Genomic DNA, 16,270 nt, shown 5'->3' with positions numbered 1-16,270 from the left:
GATTCTATACGTAGGACTATCCATCGAGCATGTCGTAAAAATGTTCCTGAAGAACCCAAAAGTATTTGTATTGACCGAGAAATGATAAAGAACTATGGATGGTGAGTCAAAAGAATTTTTAATTTACGACAGCGAAAGTGAAAATAGAACGTTGATATTTGTAACTTCTCGAATCTTAACTATACTATCATCAGCCTCATTATAATTTATGAATGGAACTTTTAAATGCTCGAGTGTTAATTATTATACGTTATTCGAGCTGAATTTGAAGATAATGTATTTACATGTATTTTTGAATTTCTCCCAAATAAATTACAAAAAACGTACAAAGAAATGTTTACAAATTTTATTTTAGCTTCAATTCGGAACAAGTATCCAGTTCAACCAGAAACAATAATCATTGATTTTGAAATAGGAGTTTGGTAACTTAGTATAATCTAAATAAGTAATTTGTTTATGTCGTTAGTATTTTTTTTTTGTAAACACGGAGCATCATTTTAATTTTGTAAAATTGTTAATATTATACGAGCATCAAATAGATTAATAGAAAATATTTTTTAACTTGTAAAACCATACATAAATCAAGTAATGTAACTGATATATCAAATTACCGCCCTATTTCAATTCAGAATCATTTTTCCAAACTCCTTGAGTCAATTGTCTTGCATACTATCCAGCCATCAACATTTTGTGTGATGAACAACATGGTTTTCGCCCTGGACGGTCAACACTTTCATGTCGTATGGTGTTCACAAAATTTGTATTTGCTGCATTTTCTAATCATTCTCAAGTTGATTTTATTTATTTGGACTTCTCAAATGCCTTTGAAAGGGTAAATCATAAAATATTACTAAAAGTCTTATTTCATGCTGGATTTGGTGAACCTTTATTATTGTGGTTTATGTCTTTCTTATCAGATAGGAAACAATTTGTAAAAGTTAATGGAATAAAGTCTTGGGTCATTGATGTTCCGTCTGGTGTCTCCCTAGGGGGGCATTTATCTTCCTTGCTCTTCTCATTATTTATCAATGGCGTAAAAGATGTTATAAATGAAAGTAATTGTCTGTTATTCGCTGATGATTTGAAGCTGTACATAACTCTATTAATGATTGTACTCGTATAAATAATGACCTTAATGCAATTGCGCAATTGACTTCGATAATGGGTTTGTCTCTCAACATCCGTAAATGTAGATCTATGTCGTTTTACCGATCATGTTCACCAATAAACTTTGATTATAATATCAATGGACATAATCTTCAAAAAATAGGAAGCACAGTCAAAGACTTGGATATAGTTTTTGATATTAAATTAAAATTTTATCCACACATAGAATCATCCAGTAGTAAAGCACTAAAAATTCTCGGTTATGTAAAACGAGTTTGTATTCAGTTTAAATTGATTACACTTATCAAATTATTATATTGTGCCTTGGTTCGCTCCGTGCTTGAATATGGATCAGTATTGTTTGATCCGCATGTAATCAGTCACAGTTATATCTTAGAACGCGTACAGCGTAAATTTTTAAACTTTGCAGGACATATATTGAAAATTCCGCATCAGCCACATGATTATTCTCCAGTTCATTCCTCTCTACAATTATCTTCGTTGGCTGACAAGAGGATTCAAGCTAATTCAACTTTTCTTACCAAATTACTCTCAGGAAAAATTGATTCACCTGATCTCCTCTCCGGCATACATTTTAAAATCCTTTCTGTGGACACACGTTTTAACCATCCGTTTTATATTCCTGTTTGCAAAACTAATTATGCTGCTAATGATCCGCTTATAAGAATAATGAGGATTGCTAATACCGACCCATCTCATTCTCTTATTTAATTTTAGTGTATCTAGGGGTGTATCTTAAAATATTAATTTTCTGTTTGTTACTCTCATTTTGTCATTCACTATGTACTTACTGTTTGTATATTGTATCAATTATGTACTATGTAAATTTCACTTGTATGTAACCATTGGGCTACCTAGCCCGTACTTATAAATAATAAAAAAAAAAAAAAAATTGTCAATGTTATACGAGCATCAAATACTCGTAGATTAACAAAGTAATTTTTTTTTTTTTTTTTTTAATTTGTAAAACCGTTAATTTTACACGAGAATCCATTTAATTAACAGAGTATCTTATTCATTAGAATTTTGTATGTCAGCTAGGAATAACAGTGATATTAGAGAATATAATTTAATTTTTTTTTTTGGAGTAAGAAAGTGAGGGTAGCGACTCAAGTGGAGAACTATTTAAACATAGTAGAAGTATCCTAAAGAAAGTGGAAAAATCGTTAAATCGAACTGATAATATTGTAAAATCGATAAGATATTTTCTTAGATCCAATAAATTAGCTATTCATAAGAAAAATTTATCGGACGTTGAAAGTATCATATTTGCCAATAAAGCAAGCCCTAAAACTAATTCCAGTTTATGATGGGAAAAATTCAGACTCAAGTCACGCTTTTGTAAATGCATGTGAATTCCCTATAACAAATATTGTTCCTGTGTTAAAGGATATATTTCTAAAATGGATTACGACTAGGTTGGTAGGGAAATCCTACCGTGCGATTCGATATAAGCAAGTAAATTCATTCCAAGACCTCCAAACAATTTTGAATTCCTTAGCAGAAAAGAAACAAATATTGGCTCAATCGCACTCAACATTAACAATGCTTCGGTATACAAATGAAGAAACAATACAACAATATGCAGATCGCACGGAACAACTGTTTTATGAAATTTTGGAAGCTTCTAATATTACAAGTGGATTCTCTGACACGGAGAATATAACCAAGATTACGTCATTATAAATCCTTACAGGTTTAATGGAAGGACTTCCACATGACATAAATATAGTTGTTAAAGCTTGTAGGCCAAAGGTGTTATCAGAGGCAGTGCAGATCGCTTTGGATGAAGAAACATCTCGTAATGCACTGAAGGAAATACATAAAAATATAAAAAGTCGAGTGATTTAATACATTCAATAATAATTATAATATGTAAAAAACAATAGATTATTTCCTGTGTATTTGCATGCGCGTGGGTAAACGCGAAAAGCAGACAACGTCAAACGGAAAAAAGTGATTATCATTATTGTATGCGCACGCTCGCGAAGGAGATCGAAAATACGAATACGTATTCAAATGTAATTTACGTTTAATTTTAATTTAGTTTGTGTTGTGACTGCACGTGATGCATGTGAATCGTTCGAGACGTCGGTTCTTTCCTCACTCGCTCCTCCATCAACAGTATCCGTCGAAAAGCGGCTGTCGGAAATAATTTTTTACATTTTCCTCACGTATTGTCTCGCCGAAAGAAAGATCGTGTACAAGGACGCACATGCTAATTTCAACAAATTGTGTACAAAAACTTGTTCGCAAGATTTCTAAACAAGCCATGACAAAGTTAATGGTGGTGAAATTTTGCAAATTGATCGATGTTAATAGAACACGATAATATATTATTCACTGCTGTCGTTCGATGACAGTAATTTAAATTATATATCGTTATTAGTTATATGAAAAATGTATCGTTTTTTGTTTGTTCTTGTATATTTTCTCGTTGTAGTGCTCAGTTGAGTCATTGATAATTTATCAATCCTTCACAATATTTTTACGATTATAATTATTTGGGGTATTCATATTTTTTGACGTTATTGTTGTTAAAAGTAAAGTTTGAAGGCATGTCTCGTATCAATTCGGACGACTCACGACGTGTCATCAGAGATATAAAATTTCATGTTTTCACTGACTTCTTGAAACTTTTCAGAAACTTTTCAAACCAATTGAAACTTTTGATTTAACACTTTTATGTACCTTTGATTTTTTTTGTTTATGATTCAATAGTTTTTTTACGCATCTAAATAATATTATTAAGTTATTTAAAAGTGATTTATATTATGCAATTATTAGATGCTGGCCATTTTAATTGCATTTAATAGCGATCATTGAATACCTACTAATAATAACTATATTAAAGTATAAAACAAACTATAAAAACTAATCATTATTTATTACTAGATAATAGATTTATTGTACTATCTAGCAACTAGCAAATAATAATTTAACTATAGAAAATTAGCATGATAAAAATTAATAACAGATACCAGTGGTACCATAATACCTACTACAATTACAAACATAGATATTTGAACTATTGTTCTATTACTTATCTATTGGTGTATGCGTATGCGTACGATTATGAAATTAAATTTTTGATATTGAAAAGTTTGAATACTTTTCATTTCAATAGCCTTGAAACTTTTCAAATTTCATAAAAAGTTTTACTTGAAAATTTCTGAAACTTTTCAATCTCACATCTCTGCGTGTCGTAGAGTAAATTATTGTTATCAGCCTACTGGGTAAGTTAGTCAATGTCGTTATGTGAACCAATATGGGACTCCATTCCGTACATGTTGAATAACGTAAGTCTTTTAGTACACAAAACTAGTGCTGCGACTTTCATCATTTGTTTGTACTTAATATCTGAAAGTATCGGAGAGGTGGAAGTGCAGTCCAATGCAGGACAATAACTTTTGCTATTATTTTAAGATATCATGTTGTACGATATCAAAAATCAAGTCATCCACACGCCGTTTTTTACGAGCCATGACTTTTAATATTGGCATTAATGAATTGTTGTTAATTTTAAATTTAGGTTATCCAGAGCTCAAAAAAAAAAAAGGTTTGGAAACCCCGAATCCAGTGTACAACAAGAATATCGTGATAATACAATAATATTTCCCGTGCGAAATCGATTTCGACTGTTCGGATATTTTTACGGTGCATTTGGAGTACAATAGCGGTCCCCGGTAATCGAAAAGAAGACGAACCACACGAAACATCAGAAAAAATTCTCATACGTGTGGGTGTCGACTGTGCGTTACCTTTTTACGGGTCGTATTCGGTGACGAGCTGTGAACGGGGAAAAAAATAAAAACGTTGAAGTCGTTGTGGACCAGCGATTCTCGACCATTTGTTGGTGTGTGTTGGTGACCTGAAAGGTTTACTCGATTTTTCGTGTGACTTACGATATACGATATATGATATACGCGTACAATAGCTACGTACAACTGCATTTCCCCCAGCCGCCATTTTTTCGACTACAGCTAGAACGCGGCCGGATAGAGATATCTAGCAATATTCACATTATTTAATATGTATAAAAAAAAAAAAAAAAAAGAGAGAGAAGGGTTCATATTTTTTATTAAAAACTAATCTGATTCTCCGTAATTTTGTGCATTAGATTATTTCATTCAGGTAATTTAATTATAATTGTAGACTAAAAAGAGTGAAACTCTTAGGTCGAGCGAGACACATGGATGGGTGAAGAGTTATTTGGTTGTATTAACATTTTGCTATTACTCCAAAATCTCATGCTTAGACCAACTTTATTATACTCGTAGTACAATTTATTAAAATACTCTGAATAATATTAGATAATATTTTATAAGAGACCACAATGAAAAATGTCAGATAATATTAATAATAATAATAATAATAATAACAATAATGGACTTTGTGTATTTTAAAATGATGATTAACGAATGAATCCACTGAACAATATGAACAATATTAATACAACTATATTCAAATCATTAAATTGTTATTTTGATTGTGTATTTCCAATAGAAATACATAATCAAAAAAAAAAAAAAAAAAAATAGAAATATATAGAAATTTTCTATACGCATATATTATTACACTTAAAGATCAAAAATGTAAGTGTACTTTGCAGATAAAATAACTAAACTTATAACTTTTACTTTTAGTTATTATTCGAGTGTACTCTACAGATGTAATATTGATACCTACTGCAATGCCTAAAATTAAAAATCCGTTATTGGGAAATATTTTATAAAAGCGGGTGTAACATGTTATTTTAGTTCGTCCACTTTTACCGGTTATAATACTTAACCGGGTCAAATGTACCTACATTACCAATAGTCCACTTTATATCCGTAACACGGATATAACACGTCATATAAGTACATAATACGTTGTATACTGTATTATTTACGTTAACAGTTTTGAGTCCAAGTACTCTCTTTCAGGTAATCGAGAGTATGACACACCCCTACGGTTAAATTAGACCCCAATTTCAGGGTGAATGTTTGTTAAAAAAAAAAAAAAAAAATCAGAAAAAATGTACTGTATGTAAATAATGTTGCCAGAAATAATCGTTATTTTTCATAATTTATTTATTTCGAACACGATTATGTATAGACCAGTGGTTCTCAACTTTTTTTTTTTGTTCACGGCACACTATTATACAACACCATTTTTCGCGGCACACTCATACACTGGACGTTAACAAAAACTTTGGCTACGCCAAATCCAGTAAGATTTTAACCGTGCAGTGTACACTATACAGTTTACCTACATATCTGTAGAATTAGCTGACATTTAACTGTCACAGTTTTATCAATCGGTATTTTAAAATATCAGACATTTTTCACGGCACATATAATTGATTTTGTGGCACAGTAGTGTGCCACGGCACACCGGTTGAGAACCACTGGTATAGATAATATAACAATATTTTTTTAAAATATTTTTATTAAATCAGTATATCATTGATATTTTGACAAAATGGACTTGTAAAATGGGCGGGATTCCTAGGTCGGATAAAACACTATGACAGGGTGAGATACAAGAATTTGTGAATTGTATTGCTGTATTGGTCTTTTAAACTTGAAACCAATGTACTATTGCTCTCGAAAAAACGATTCTAAGTAAAAAAAGTCATGTAAGTGAATCAATTATTATTTCTAAAGATGGTTATAATAATGTATAATATTTAAACAGTTTTACAAACGGTAAAAAATAAAAGGAGCTGATTGATTAATTACAACATTTCATATTAAACACTAAATGTTATTAGAGTAACCCTTAATTTAAAATAGATATTTTTAATTTTATAATAACTGGTAAGAATCATAATAATATGATACTGCAGTCAGCAATTATGAAGTCATTTGATTTTCCTGTGTTAAACGCTTGTATATTTTCATATCGGATTATACTTGGAAAATAATGATTTCAAACGAAAAAGTGAGTAATTTTAATCCAAATTCTTTATATTTTGTAAATTATATCTTCCAAAGCCGTTGCGCTATCAAGTAAACCTATAATGGTGTAATCAATACTTAACATTATAACTAAAAAATTAGTTTCGATATTATGCAGTAATTGTGATCGTGCTGATCTAACAAATGGACTATTATTTAATTGATGGATAAATGTAAATCAACCGAAAGCCATTACAAATGTATGAACGATTAACAGTTTTATAAATTTATCATCGTTATTATGTTACATTTTTGGATTCTAAACGCACATGTTCAGAAAATCCCCAACACGCAGGGTAAAATATTGTTACGTTATCACCATATTGTTATCATATACCTATTACAACAAATGCGCCAAAAGCAAACACTCTGACGGGCATCAATACGGATACGTAATGAAAAAACATTGTCTCATTGAAATGATTTAATAAAATATATCCTTTACATTGTTTCGATGTGGTCATCGATCGGCAGTCGATCACGATCTGCGTATCCGTGGCTCGGCAAGTTGTATCATTCGTTCCGTAGCCACGTACCTAAGAGAAGACGGTTTGACCGAAAACGCATATTCGTTCACGTCTTTATCTGTGTTCCGGATTTTGGGTTGTGCTAACTGTTTTATCCGCTCCGACGCTTCGTATTGCAAAGCCCTGCGCATTGCCGATCCCGGGACATTGTCATTTTTCAGCTTGGGAAGTTCTCTGGGCACCGATTTTCTTTTGATGTCGGTTCTTTTCCACGGCTGTTTGGTGGGCGGTTCTATAGGGTAAAACACTGTGCATTAGAGTGGACGGATACGCTATCATAGAACACCGGAGAGGTTTTCGCACTTCGTACAGATGATATTAAGTGTTTCCGTCGTAAAATTATCATAATACGGTTTGTGTTACTCGACTAGTTTTTCCAACTTTTATCAATGGAACTAGTGTGTTCATATTAGAATTTCCCACACCCATATGCAATTTATTTTTATGTCTTATGGCTAATCCAAAAGATTCGTATTATCATCCTTCTTATATATCTAGTAAAACAAATGGTTTTTTCTAACAGGTGGTAGTCCAGAGTATTTTCCGTTTTTCTTATATAAACTTAAAATAATATTTTTCATAAACTATACAATTGACGGAGAATTGAGTTTGTATAAATTCGTTTAATCCTATTTGTAATAACTGGATAAAAAAACTACTACACCAATTTAATATTATAATAAATCCAATGTGCACAATGTTACGATGAACAGTTACATGTGCATACGATCACGTATTTAAAAATAGCCTACCACTTAGCACGATCCGATTTCTATAGTGTCTTACTCGAAAGTTGATAATATTTTCTAAAACGCCTTGGAAGTTACATTCTTAGCCAATGATTTTTCCGAGTAGTGCGTGGTTGATTCACATAATATTATTGTTATATTAATGCATTTATTAATATTCTAAATAATCCGCACCAGTTGACGGAAAGATCACTAAAAACCAATTACCGTTGATCGTGTTTGTGTTACGTGTTATTATAAATATTAAAACCTATGGAAAATGTGTGCCTGAAAATTTGATATGATAGCACACGAACGGTTACTGATCGCGATGAGTACCGTTACCGCCGGGGTCGGATCATCGTGATCGTAATATAAAGGAAACTATTATTTTCGGGGAGACACTCTCGCCCGAAACAATTTGTTTTTGTTCAGATTTAGTAATCGGTAATTAATATAAAAACGAGTGCAGTACGTTTTCTCATGGTGATACGATCACTGACGGTTGATTGATAAAAACGGTACTTTACAATTGTTAGCGAAACGATTGAAAAAACACATTGATGCCCGACGCTTCCACCCTCGATCCAACCTCGATCGATCGGCACTGGTGCGTGCGTTAAAAAGACTTGCGGATGGTTTGCACTTACTCAGCGTGATCGGCTGATCGGGTGACGGTGGCGGCATGGTGTCCGATCGGTTTTCCATCGGCTTCGTCCGCTGTTTGAACACGCCGTACGTGTCGGACCGACGTAATCCACGGTTCATTGCAGGTACCTGTCTGTTTGAATCTTGGTCCATATTCTTGTCCTTTTCGCTCTTTTCGATTGTTTCCTTTTGATTAGCTTCCGCTTCTCTACTGCCGACCGCTGAACGTGGAAAAAAATTAAAATGTTGAAAAAAAATGATTATAAAATTGATCAGTCGTTTCAGTCGGTCTTCGATGCCGGATAATATAGCAAACTGACCTCGTTAATTTCCGTTCGAATGTTTTATACCGCAGTTCCTACGGATATCAATATTCCATTCGTTGTTTGTTACGAACCAACATCGCGTTGTTACGGTGCAAAAGCTACGCTTTCGCCAACGGTTCAACGTCAAAAGGGACACGACTGCTGTACCGCTGATGCGGTATGCGATTAACAACGACGTCGCTGTTACCGTTGACCACTTACGTCGGGCTTACGTTCGGCTACTGCTCCTCGCGTTTAATTCCCAAAACACGATTTAAGGTCGTGTCGTACTATCGCGATTTCTTCTGTGAGTTTTTTGTCACATATGTACTTATGGAATGTGACACACTTGGGAATGCGCGCTCGCAGGGAGGGGGAAAAGAAGCCATTACCCCAACTGGGAATTTTTGTTTCAAAACCATTGTTAATTAAATACCACGAGTATTAATTATAACATCATTTTATTGAGATCCATTTATGAAGTTTAATAAAATTTATCATACTTTTAGATAATATAAAATGTATAATACTAAACGTATTTATTGGTTTACAATGTTCACACATGACTGCATATCGCTTAAAACTATAAATTCTCCCGAGTACCGATTTCTACGGTATTACATTTTGTTCTCATCTATTTTTAGATAAATGTTGTTTTGGCCCTTAGAATTTTTTAATCTTGCCCCGGGTGGGATTTTATCATGCGAGCGCGCTTGCACTTGGGCGTTTCTACCGCGTACTACCGCCAACCGCAACACAACATCGTTTCGTGTCGCGGTTTGACGGCAGTGCCGCTCGTACTAGACCGTTCAAAATAAAAACCCATGGTTTACAATTGGAAGCACCACACTATACCAAAATTAACGCGCGTTTTAAAAGTACAATATGAATTTAAATTTTATTCAGAATTAGTTTTTTCGACGTTGAAATTTTTACTGTGGAAGTCGAAAAAAAAAGAGTGCCTTTGGAAAATAAATTCCAAATGGTGGGGATCGCTATGCTGAAGCTAGTCTGAGATAATATAACTTTAAAATATTTTGTATAACTTGTGTAATAATTAATTTTTACAAATAAAGGTTATATTACTATCAATTATAATGAAACTTGAACTTATATGTGATATTATAATTTATATTATAATAAAATGTTAAAATACATTGTTTATAACCAAACTGGCTAACGAAAACGACATGTTGATGCATGCAGCACTGGAACTTCCGCCATTTGAAAACGCTGTGTTCCAGAGGATTAGCGAATGCGCCCAGCGCAAGTCGACCCAAAGTGATGATTAGTAAATTATCCGCAGACGGATCGAGGTTTACGAGTACGACTTGACAGGGATCACCCGAATTTTTTGACTGGAGGACCACATAAACTATCAAAAGTTCTTGGCGGGCCAAACTATAAGAACACATGCAATTTTTAATTTTATAGAAATATGTATACTCGTAAATATTTAAAAAAAACTTTGGGTACTACGGATATTTTTAGATTGTTTACCGTTTTTTGAGGAGGCCAATTGAAAGTTGTTCATGGACCGTAATTGGAGATTACTGCGATATAGTATTGATGGTAAAACGGCAGTGGTTTTAAAAACTGGACGAAAAATTTGTGTATTATTATAATGTATACATTCGTTCAGCGTCTTAACGTTGTTATAATCATGTTACACTCATGGTTTCGGGAACGCATGGAACATGAATAAAAACCTGTGATTTTTATTTGCACTTTTATTTCGGTCGCGCCGCATTAATTATTCATGAAAATGTACGGTGCGGTGGCAATACAATCGGGCACGAAATAACAAAAATAATAATAATGATTATTTTTGGATTTTTGAACGCTGTCCAAAAATTAACCGAAATCATTCAAACAGCAGCATGGAAATCATTATTTGTGCTTCCCAAACGCTAAAAAAAACTCCCTAACAGTTCCCGCTCATATTCGAGAGATATAGTACAATCTCGGTAATCCGGCCGTTCGATTATCCGATACGTCCAATAATCCGGCTATTTTAACCTATACGTACCAATATGTATTTTTATATAAAATTACTATCGTATTAACGATATAATGTTAGATAAAACTAAGTAATAACAGATTAAATACGAATAAACCTATTAGATATTTTATTTTTATTCAGTTAACGTTGGAGTGTTGTGCATGTTCATTGTGTATACCGGTTAGATATAGTATATTACGAATTACATTAAAATATCGCAACAACGAAAACGAAAACATTCTACTTTAAGTTTGTAGCTGTTCAAACAATAACTCACTCCACTGCAATAAATTCTTTTACTACGTCCATTATATGGGCAGAAGAGAACGGAGTAGATGCATGTGATATTTTGGTGCTTAAACGACTACAAGAAAACGTATTAAAAGTATCATTTAAAACAAAAAAACAAAAAAAATTAATAATTTTTTTAAATCTGTCTTATAAAAATATTAATTAAATGTAACCATGTACGTATTATTTATAGTTTAAAATAATTGCAATAAATAAATAATAAATAATATATATATATATATATATATATATATATATATAATTATAATAATTATTAATAAATTATAATGATAACTAATTTTTTTATGGGTCAGTAACAATGTAACATTCAATAAGTTAAAATGCGTTTTTATATGAACCCTCGTTAATCCGGCAGCAGCGTGGTCTGATATGTGTCGGATTACCGAGATTGTACTGTATCACACAAAAACGTCGTGCTCGGGCTCGATGGCAATGCACTAGACTTCCTTCTGACAAAAACATTTACAACAATCTCACCTCTTTTCTTAAACGCACTTTAAACAAACTTAGGAACGATTCCTTCAACGACTAGATCTCATCATTCACCACAAAAGATGACTCCATATGGAAAGTCACGAAGTCACCTTAAGCAAAGGTCTCCACAATACCCACTAAAAAATATCAATGGAAGTTGGTGTAAATCTGGTCTGAAAAAAGCAGAAATCTTTCGATCTCATCTCCTGAATGTTTTCCAATCCTATTAAAATATTAACAATCAAAATTTCTCCAATCACATAAAAAGCTCATTTACATCTCCACTTCCGTTATATCTTGCTCTTAAACCATTCACTTCAGGTGAAATCAAACACCTTATAAAATTTTTCCCCCTCAAAAAATCATCCGGACTAGACTTAATCACAACTGAAGTGACACGACAACTATCAAAAAAAGCACTAATACACCTCACTCACATACTAAATTCTATCCTAAGATTCTCTTATTTCTCTCTTCACTAGAAAGTATCAGTTATAATCCTAATTCCGAAACCGGGTAAACCTCCCGACATCCCATCGTCCTATCGTCCTATAAGCCTCCTACCATTCTTTGCCAAACTCAGTGAAAAATTAATGCTTAAATATATATCTACAATCATAAATGACAAAAAAGTAATACCCAACACTCACTTTGGGTTTCAAAATAAATATTCAACAATCCATCAAGCACACCGTTTAACCAACGCCATAGCATATTCATTTAAAAACAAATCTTACTGTTCCGCTGTCCTAATGGATATTACTCAAGGTTTTGACAAAGTTTGGCATACCGGTCTCCTATTTAAATTAAAAACACTTCTACCACCTCCTTACTTCTTATTTTATTTATTTCTTATTTCTAAATCATACTTAGAAAACCGCCATTTCGTCACCAAAGTAGGCTCTGAATTCTCCCACTTATCACCTATTTTAGCTGAAGTTCCCCAAGATGCCATCTCATTCCCAATATTGTAAAATATATATGCAGCAGATCAACCAACATCCACCCACGTATCCGTAGCCGAATTTGTAGACGATAAAATTATCTTCACTTTTCATAAAGACCCATATACTGCCTGTCTATTCCTACAAAATCATCTCAATGACTTAGATCTATGGTAATCAAAGTGAAAATTTTAAGTTAACAATGTAAAGTGTTCCCATATCACTTTTACACTAAAAAAAGGCTCTATCCCTCCTATCTCACTTTCTAACCAAATGATACCACCAGCTTCCAATGTCTGTTATTTAGTACTGACATTTGATAAACGCCTAACATGGGCAGAACATGTCAAACAAAAAAGACAATTGTTAAACATTAGGCGAAATACTCTCTAGCCTCTAATAGGAAAAAGCTCCAAGCTCGCCTTAAAAAATAAACTTCTATTGTATAAATCTCTCCTAAAACCAATATGGTACTACAGGATTCTGCTATGGGGTATCGATAAAAATTCAAATATTTATAAAATATAATTTTTCCAATCCACTACATTACGAATCATTACTAAAGCTCCCTTCTATGTCACAAACCATAAATTACATACAGATTTAAACGTACCAACAATTATTGAAACAGCCTCTTCATCATACAAACTCTTTCGTGCACGCCTTGCAAACCATCAAAATCCCCTAATACTTGCCCTAAATTCAAATACCATTCCAGAAAACCCACCGAGAAAGCTAAAGAGAAATTGGTGTTGGGATTTAGCCTAAAATATACAACAAAATAAAATAAATAAAAACCAAGTCAAAGTGTTACTACTGGATAACTCCTTTAATCAAATTATTCGTGTCATTATACTATTAAAGCAAACATGCTCGTTGTAAAAATAAATTTACAGATTGTATGTATTCCGATAAAAAAAAAAAAAAAATCTCTTATGGTCAATAGAAACATCAAATGCGTTTATTAAATTGGGTTTATTATGTATTAAAATGTACAATGTTTATAATACGTAATATCAGTAGGTTTTTAGCACACTTTTCCTAGATTACCGACCAACGCTTAACAACCGTCGTTTATTCATCATTAATATTATAAAGCCACAGCAATGTGTTTATCCGATATTGTCGCCACCGTTCATAAGTGCATAATGGTGTGGTTTGGTGAAGAGAGAACGAAGAGTGTACTGTCGGCATAATACAATAAATTAAAAATATAATTCAATTTAATAAGTTATGGATTACGGATTTAAAAAAAAAATATATATATATATATAAGTAAACGTTTTCTAAACAATAATACCGGGTCAATCATGGGAAAAATGAAGAGTTGGTTTTGGCTTCGGACAAGCATGGGACAAAATCGATTTACAAATTTAACTTCAATATGTATTGAAGAAGACATTACATTGATAATGAAAGAATTCTTAATGAGTTTGCGTTAACTAATGATAGAAAAATGAATTTACTATAACTTAATATGATAATTATTATTATAATCAATGTATATTGTGATATGTTGATTTGATATTTTATGTTAGATTATTTGTTGATTGTATAAAAACATTTCATTTTTATACATAATAATTTTTCTTAATACAGGGAGGGGAGGTTCTTGTATTGTGCTTTAGAATTTAGCGCTACCATAAATTTTACCCTAGTTGTTAAGTAGGTTTTAAGTGATCATTGCGCCGAAATGCTTGTAAACCATATATAATATCTTAACGGATTGTTTTAATAAATTGATATTTTTAACGCGAGACAATTCATTGAAATTAAATGGATTACTTTTCTTTGAAAAAATAATTTTTGTCTCCTCATTTTTCATCTATTGAAATCCGAGTATTATTAAATCCTATGATTATTGTTGCATTTAATAATAAAGACAAAAATATTTTCTTAAGTCTGGTATAAGTTCGCAACAATATTGTTTTCTTTAAATCGTAATTTCATAACTTTTAGTCAATTATAAAGTTTGAAATGGATGAAGAATTCGACTTTTATGCAGCGTACAATAAGTTTAAATTTATGTATAAATACTCGTATTTCGTTAAACAATGAACCGTAGCTATATACTTTAGTAATATCATAACGCATTTTATTTTCTTGTTATATTTTTTTTCCGCTTATATAAAAACCAAACAGGATGTATTATATTTATTGCATATAAGGGATTTAAAGGTTTATTCTTTCTTCACATAGATATTGTTAGAAAATGTGTATAATTATGTTTTTATCTACGTTCAAAATATTAAATAGGCATAAAAGTAACTATATCAACTTTTTTTTCTCACTTATCTCTGTTATACGTGATTGTTGATGATTTAATATTTTGAAAATCAGCTTTTCAAAATTACACTAATGCCCGTTATTGTAGCATTATATATATAATATCTATGTATAAATAATATATGCAATGATCGTTAAGTATTATTATGGTAATTTCATACTCTATCGAATCACAAAGTGGCAAACTCAAAGAAAATCGTTTACAACCATGAACCTGCATGGAGTGGTCTATGGAATATATGAAACACTGTTATTATTATTATTATTATTATTATTGATACCGTGATGAAATGCGATCACACGGGTATGTTTAAAAATAATTCCAAATCGATCGGTACCCGCACACTCGGTCCTAATCAAATAATGCGTTTATAAATATAATTAAACGATAAGTGAATCAAACGGAACAATAGGGATAAAATATAATTATGCGTCCCGACGGCGAAAGAGGTGAAACCATTTCGAGAGGGGATAAGTGGTCATAACAGAGGCGCGCGAATTTCCCGTCTATACCAATATTATAAACAGGTAAGGTTTGTACGTAAGTAAGTTTGTTTGTAGCAAGTATCTCTGGAACTGTTGAATCGTTTTTGAAACTTTGAAAACCTTTTTACCAGTAGAAAGCTACACTATTCCTGAGCGACTTAGGGTATATTTGATTATGGTTAGTAATATTTTTTCCGATGTGAAATAACAATATTTGTCAATTGATTCTAAGTAAAACGGGTTGATGAGGTGATTTGTTGGCGTGCGCCGACTCTAGGTGAATAATAAAAAATAATTTTCTTTAGTAGTTCTATATAAAAGTCCGCGTCGATACATATCCATCTAAAAAAAAGAAAAAAAATCAGCTGGGATTATATAGTAGTGCGATTAGATAATTGAACCGCGTTTTCCGCGCCCTTGTCTTGGATTAATTAAATCGCCAATCTCATTGCTACACACGGTATCTGTACGGTGCCATATTAGTA

The 16,270-nt window shown here is 32.3% G+C and overlaps 1 protein-coding gene across 1 annotated transcript; it reads left to right on the top strand.

The window, feature by feature from the left end:
- Positions 1 to 1,161: 1,161 nt before the first annotated feature.
- LOC112692169 lies at positions 1,162 to 1,839 on the top strand. The gene has a single exon (XM_025566741.1). The coding sequence runs from the start codon at positions 1,162 to 1,164 to the stop codon at positions 1,837 to 1,839; it is 678 nt and encodes a 225-aa protein (XP_025422526.1).
- Positions 1,840 to 16,270: the final 14,431 nt, after the last annotated feature.

The sequence above is a fragment of the Sipha flava genome, unplaced genomic scaffold (genome assembly GCF_003268045.1).
Source record: "Sipha flava isolate LNK unplaced genomic scaffold, YSA_version1 71_pilon_pilon, whole genome shotgun sequence".
Classification (NCBI taxonomy): domain Eukaryota; kingdom Metazoa; phylum Arthropoda; class Insecta; order Hemiptera; family Aphididae; genus Sipha; species Sipha flava.
This window is presented reverse-complemented; position numbering and strand designations above follow the sequence as displayed.